At 52.2% G+C, this 7,512-nt stretch overlaps 1 protein-coding gene across 1 annotated transcript; it reads left to right on the forward strand.

Annotated features, from left to right (window-relative positions):
* Positions 1-455: 455 nt before the first annotated feature.
* Positions 456-3,461, forward strand: PV06_01114 (uncharacterized protein; the record flags this gene model as incomplete). Its single annotated transcript, XM_016401701.1, has 2 exons — positions 456-1,209; positions 1,258-3,461. The coding sequence occupies 2 exons, from the start codon at positions 456-458 to the stop codon at positions 3,459-3,461; spliced, it is 2,958 nt and encodes a 985-aa protein (XP_016268754.1).
* Positions 3,462-7,512: the final 4,051 nt, after the last annotated feature.

Raw genomic sequence — 7,512 nt, forward strand, 5'->3', positions numbered from 1 at the left:
GTTGCTGCAGAAAACATCACACACACACACACACGCACCCTTTCCTTTCTTCCACACATCCACCCCCCTCCCTCCTCCACCCTCTTACCAAGCTATCTTGCCCAAAGCCTTCTTCACCTTCAGCCTCATCCGTGGCTGCGCTTTCGCCCTCTTCTCATACAACATACCATCTCTATTCCGCTCGAGACTTTGCTGACAGGTCGCATCGCTGCTGTACCTTGCAGAAACACATTTGATCCTTCGTCGCTGTTTTGCCGCCGGAGGAAAAATTTTTAATCTGTCCTGTCTTTACTGAAAGCCAACCGACAAACCCCATCGAATTTCATCGACCCGCATCTCGACGCTCCTGTCCACGTCCTACCAGACCTCCTCTCATCTCCTCCGCTGTCGCCTATCTCGGTCGTCCCATGGTCGGTTGAGTTCTGCGACGCCACAGACAGATTTGCTTTCAGGTGATGGACCCTCGGCAATCACTTTCAAGGACAACATCGTCCGGTGTTGGAACACCGCAGAATACATACAATCCCAATAACATGGCGACAACCTACGGCATGCCTCCCTACCAGAATAACACTCACCTGCCACCCATCAACTACTCGCAACTCCCTCCCGCCGGTCAAAACTACATGCAGCAACAGTACCGCAACGATCTGCCTCGCTACACCTCTGCACCCACAAACGCCCCAGTGCCCTCCCCTGCGCCCGACAATCGATACTCGCAGATGAACCCCCAGGGCCCCATGGGTGGCTTGCCGCCGACTTCTATGCTGCCGTCTCCTCATCAACAGCCGCAACAGCCTCCTCAGCAACAACAGCCGCAACACCAGGGCTATCCTCAACAGCCACCTCCTCGTCAGAGCTACCCACAGCCACTTGCTCCGGCCCCTCCTCGCCCAAGTATCGATGCTCTCGGACAAGGTTACCCTCAACCCGATAACCGCGGACAACCCTGGACTGGTGCAGAGTCGATGCCAGGCATGACTACTGATGTCGGCCGCGACCCAACAAGAACCCATGTTGTCGGTTCCCAAGGACGAAGAGGCATTTTGCCCAGTGCCCCGGGCCGACCTCCGGTCATGGCAAACGGCGTCAACGGTTCGACAAAGGGAAATGCAGTCCCTCAGAAAGATGCCGATGGCAAATTTCCGTGCCCCAACTGCACCAAGACCTATCTGCACGCGAAGCATCTCAAGCGTCACATGCTCAGACGTATGTAAACCCTGCTTTATTACTTTCTTAAGTGCTAACACTTCTCAGACACCGGCGATCGACCCTACATGTGCGTTCTTTGCAACGATACTTTCAGTCGAAGTGATATCTTGAAGCGACACTTTCAAAAGTGTTCCGTCCGCCGTGGTAACCCAACTGGAGCCAGCCACTTGTCCAACCCTGCCGCCCATCTCAAGAAGTCCCAACAAGCGGCAGCCAAAGCTGCTGCCGCCGCCGGGCAAAACAACTCACCCGCCAATGCCTCGACCCCGACCAGCGGCGTCATGGCTAACCCTCCTTACACCACTGCTGCCATGCCGAGCACATCTGCGCCTACCACGACTGCTTCGGCACCTGGAATGGCATATGGAATGGGTGCTAATGGCCAAGGCGACATGCAACGCCAGGGACAGGCAATGCAGGCTGGTGCCACACCTGGTGCCATGGACCCCAATGGTCACAACTCGTGGCAGATGCATGATGCTAGAGGCAATCAGCTGATGTATCAATCGACTTCCGCAGCTCCTAATCACTATGGCATGCAGCCCGGTGGAGGGGACGACAAGCGCAACGTTATGCCTGGCGCTCATCACATGGGAGACGAATGGAACCACATGTTTCCCCCTGGTGGCAACGAGGGCTACATGAACCCCATGTTTGGTGGTTACGACCAGTCACAGGGTGACGTGAAAAAGGAGTATGAATCTCATGAAGGTGGATCGAATGGTTACTACATTCCTTCTACGAGCCTTGGAGCTGACGGTACGCTTGGACCCCCTCTCTGGAACCTGCATGCATATCGGCAAGACTTGTTGCAAGCCAAATTGAACGCCTTATTAACGTTTGTTTTCCCTGGGGGAATACAGGAATCGCTCCAAGAGCAGCAAAATAACCTCAATTTGCAAGCATACCTGACCGTCGACGCAATCCAACATTTTCTCGATCTTTTCCCAAATTTCCAAGGTCATTTTCCCTGGCTGCACGTACCGACTTTCGATTTTCTAACCGCTTACGACGGCCTCGCCCTTGTTATCATATGCAGTGGAGCTGTATATTCGGATCGTATTTCGCAAGATCAGGTCCGGGACTTGATGCAGCACGTAAAAGAAGGCATCGAACGGACATCAAGCATTCTCAAGAATCTGGAGCAGGGCACACCACAATCGCAGTTTCCGGCATCGGGAATCGAATATGAAGAGCTCCAGGCGCTGACAATCCTGCAAACCCTTATCGTCTGGCACGGCGGCCCCGATGAGCGCGCTTTGGCTCGAGCTGAAAGCAAAAGAATCATGTACCTGGTGCGAACATTTGACATGTTGACCTTGGCCGGTCCTGACGATCCCGTCGGGCACAGCTATCTTCACAGTCTTCAGCCCGGCGAGGAAGCCGATCCCTCTCGCTGGGACTGGCGCTCATGGATAGAGCAAGAGAAGCGCTCCAGGTTGATGTTCATGGTGTTCTTGTGGGATGCTGCCATGTGCATATACTTCAATGTTCCACCTCAATTTTCCTCGGCCGAGATCAAACTTCCATTGCCTTGTGATGATGCCGCATGGGAAGCCCAGGATGCTGAAACTTGTGCCCAAGCGCTTGGTCTCCGAGGCCCCGTCTCCCAATCAGCAATCAACGTTACGGGATCCCACCGACTGAAGCAGTTGGAGATGCACCATGCAATGAGTGCTTTGCACAGTTCGACAGTACTCATGCATCCACGAACCACCAACATCTATTCAAAGTTTATTCTTATCCACGCCCTTCACTCCGAGATTTGGCAAGTGCAACGACAGCGGTCATTCGTCAGCCCCGTGGGCTCTCCGTCAAGCAACACCTCCTCTCTGGACCAGGCAATGAATATGTACAATTCTATCAATATGGCTCTAGCTCGGTGGAAACAGTCATGGGACGAAGATCTGGCCCTCCAATACCCTGCATACGACGGATACTCCCAGGCTCCTAAGCGTGTGGGATTCTGTCGCGATGGCGTTCATTTCTACTGGCTTGCTCGGGCATTTTTGCAACCTGATCGTATCCATGATTGGCAATTACCTCCAGACACCCGCTTACAGCAGGCTCTCCAGGGACTCAAACAAGCTCGCGAATGGAGTCGAACAGATGGAGCTCGGAGAGGTGAAGAACCTGGAAGTGTGGCATACATCGATGACAACTACGCTGTTGCTTCAGAAGTCCTCAACATGAGAGGTTTATTTCGACCCCTGACAATGATCTCTGATGATCCGGCGGTGCTTGAATAAAAGTCTTCGCTCTTTGAACATTTATTGCACTGGTCTGGTGCTTTGGTGTGGGAAACTCCATGAGGCAACGATACGTTATTTCCGTTCAATTCTTGTGCAATAAACCTTCCAGTTCGACAATGGTGAGCAGTCAGATTCTGTTCATTTGTACATTCTTGAGGAAGATGGAAACGGAGCATTGCTCCTGTCATGGAGTGCAGCAGTTATGGGAAAAGCCGAAGAGATGACTTGGGGAAAGATCGAGATTGTGTGGTTTTGTGCGCGCGCGCGCGATGGTCGAGGTTATGGTCCTAATCGTGATTATTTTATGCATGCATGGGCCGCGTTCAGGGTGAGGGAGTGGGCTTTACCATGGACATTGAGGTCACCGGTTTTGTTTTGCATTTTTACGGATTGCATCGAAATACATGGGTTTTGTTTTTACAACAGAGGGGCTTCCATCAAAAAAGCCTGCCTGTTCAATGGGTCGGAAAACGTCGATATTCGTGGTGGACCGTCAAAAGTCTGTTCCACGCTGGAATTATTGTTTTTTTGTTGTTTCCTTTTCGTGATTGGGGGAGTTCAGTGCTGTGGTTTTTTTTCATCATCTGCCTACGATCATGTCCTACTGCCAAATAGAAGAGACGGGACTCGGTTGTGAGAGAGTGGCATCGAGGGGGCGGGAGACCGGCATTGACATTGACATCCGATGCGTTTGTCTCTGGAAATCCCTGGCTCTTCTGTGCAAGTTGTTTTTATGAAAGACATTACCGAGAAAAAAAAGCACCCCTTCAACATCAACATCATCATCGCGTTCCACACAAATAGATAGAAGCAACAACCAAAAAAAAACGCAATGCTATGAAGACAGCGCTTTTTGAACAAATTGTACAATTTTTCCAAATTTCTACAGGAAGTAGTACGGTGCAACCTTTCCGAGACCACTACATCTTGTGGTCAGCACCCTCGGAGGACCTGTCTGCTGTACTCGGTACATGAGGTCCCTCTTTCACTTTCCATCTCTCAAGGCAAAGGATTGAGGCATCGCTGACCAGGAACGGTGCGCGTGCTCGTCGTGTCCACACGTCTCCTGGACAGTCACGAGTACCGCACGAGTTCGGAGTAGTCCACGGTTGGAGCTCAACCGTGCTCGTACTAGATCCCTCTTTGGACAGTGGTCACTGCGTACTCTGCGTACGGAGACTCCGTACCTGTAAAGGAATCGTCAACAACCCACTTCCCGAGATGATTCCCGTCCTGCGGAGGGCGAGTCTGAATATTACACCGCCGCCCGCCACATCTAGTGACACACCCGTAGGTCAGTGACGGTTTGGCACCGGACACGCTTCACCTTTGGGGTTCTTGGTTTCCGTTGCAAAGAGTATTGTGGACCGAGACCCTCATACGGAGTACGGGCGCGCGCGTAGATGCTACCCGTACATTACTTGCCGTGGTGCGATGATTCAGTGTGATTTGCCGTGATCGATAATGTGATGCGAGGTGATGCGTGAAACGGGGTACCGTAAATGTCCATGGAGCAAGAAAGGAAGTCGAGGCGGGCGGGAACAGAAACGTTGGTCCGTACTGCGGATACACCACCGGATATCGTGTACAAAATTCTCCGTAGCGTGGCAGATCGTTCGGGTATTCTTGACCGCCACGGCGGCATGGGATCATTCCCACGGCGCGAAGAAGGGGGGACGACTCGAGACAAGGGTGTGACTGAACATGCGCGCTCGGTACCCGTAGAGTCGTACCTCCGTAGTGGTGGTTTGATCAGTCGTAACGGTAAGCGCAACCGCAGCCGAGAGGAAAGGGGTGGCTACGCTTGCCTTGTGCGGTACAAGTAACCCACGCCGTTGTGGGATAGTCGATGCAAGTCATTCGACTGGGTTCAAACCCCTGACTCGCACAAGTGGGAGGAACGCGTTTCATTCAGGGGTCGACGCTGAAACGCCGAACAACAAGGCTGTATACCTTGCACTCGAATACTCCGTATGCACGGGGCTGTAACTCCGGGAGGTCACATCACATATCCCAACCACCGAGTCGTCGTACTAGCACTCTCATTCGCACTCGCAGAGGGGGCTGAGTACTCCCAAGGGATGCCGGCACCATTGACTGTCGAGGAACGGAATTCGGAGCGAATGTCCCGAGAAGGTAAAAGACATGGAGAATGAGAAAGCATGTACGGAGTACGAATACTGTATTCCCCATGTGCTTCACCTGCATGTGGGAATCCGTGCGCCTCATGGTGATATGCTTCGTGCCTTTTCGTCCATTGGTCTTGTTTGAGAAGAGCTGCAGAACCATCCCGTCCAGGGATCCGGTAAATGCATGCCGTTCATGTTTTCCCTTCATTGATACCCTCTCCAAACACTATCCGACCTTGTACCAGTCTGAGTGAGACTAAAATATCCCGTGCTAGCAAGGTTGACTTGAAACTCCTTGAATTTCCGTGCGCCGGCCTTCTTCTCGAAAAGGATGTCTAGTTCCATGTACGTCAAGCCGAAGGGTTCAGGAAGCCGAAACCAGCACCATACAAGACACACGAGCGCCGTGCCTGCGTACAAGAAGCATGATTTACCTTTCCAGTCCCACGCTGAGGGGTTGAGCATTCGTGGCGTCAAGATATTGGTGGCTATGCTGGCGATATTATACGCGACGCGAGCGAGGACGACTGTTTTGACGCGCAGTCGGGTCGACGGGATTTCGGCGACGAGAACGTAGCACACGGGCCCTATGGTGAAGTCGTAGACAAAGGTCAAGGCGATAAGCATTGATCCCAGAGTCCAAGATGTGGTGTTCGTTTCAGGCAACGTGCCAACAATACCGGTTACCAAGAGTAGTACGAGTGAGACAGCGAGTCCGCCGATATAGAGCGTGCGTCGGCCGATCTTGCGCATGCCCACCCAAGACAAAATACCGGCGCAGATGGCACCTCCATACATGCCTACTGCGAGGTTGAAGCTGTTGGCCGTGTTGAAACCCGCTTGTTCGTAAAAGTACGCCGCGTATCCGGTCATGGCACCACCACAGAGGGCTTGCGTGCACCATACCATGCAGCAGATCTCGGTACGGCGTAGGTCGGTGCCTTTAAAGCAGTCGAGATATGAGACGCCGCCACCGTTGAGGTACTTTTCAACTCCGTTGGTGTGCTGCATCATGGCGATGGTCTCGTCGGCATTGAAGTCGGGATCTGCATCTTTCGTCGTCAGGCGTAAAAGTGATTTCTTCGCCTCGTCTATCTTGTCATGCCGTACACACCACCACGGACTCTCCTGTCGAACGTTAGGCCCTTGTGTAATGTTTTTAGTATGCGGAAGACCTGGCTACTCACTGGGGCGAACAGAACACCAACAAGAATGGGTACGGCAAACGCCCATCTATAACGTGAAGGGTTCAGGTCAGCATAATAGGTCGAGTCCGTGTGTTGAGGTAGAGAGTAGCACAAGACAAAAAAGCAATAATCTTGCCCACCTGTGCATATCACATTGAAACCTCTGCCTTCACCCTCTTCCGAACTAGGGTGCACTTATACCATAACACTTAGAGACATGCGAAACTAAGGGGAAACGTACTGAAGTCCGAAAGGTAATCGGTAAGACCATTCTGACGTATTGTGCACCAAGGCTCGAATCACGGCAGCAGCTAGTATCTGTCCTATCAACCAGCACAGGTTGACATTACTTGTCAAATATGCTCTGAGGATTATTGGCATGACTTCGGCAGCGTAAGTAGTAGACAAGGTCTGTATCGATGATATGTTAACACGAGGCAGTACCTGGAGAAGACATGGATACTGACCTGGAACACGCCCCACGGGAGACCACACAAGATCTGCGCAGCAAGTAACATCTTGATGTTGACAGCAAAGAAAGCCAGAAAGACAAATAATGACATTCCGATCAAGGATGCGACCATGGTCTTATGATAGCCGAACTTATCAGTGAAGAATCCGTTGAACATCAGGCCGCATATCTCGCCAGCGACTGCAGCATTGGTGAGACCAGTCTGCCACGCAGGAGATATCTGATAGTCGAGTTTGGCATCTGGAGTATCGGCATTGCGG

The sequence above is a fragment of the Exophiala oligosperma genome (assembly GCF_000835515.1).
Source record: "Exophiala oligosperma strain CBS 72588 unplaced genomic scaffold supercont1.1, whole genome shotgun sequence".
Taxonomy (NCBI): domain Eukaryota; kingdom Fungi; phylum Ascomycota; class Eurotiomycetes; order Chaetothyriales; family Herpotrichiellaceae; genus Exophiala; species Exophiala oligosperma.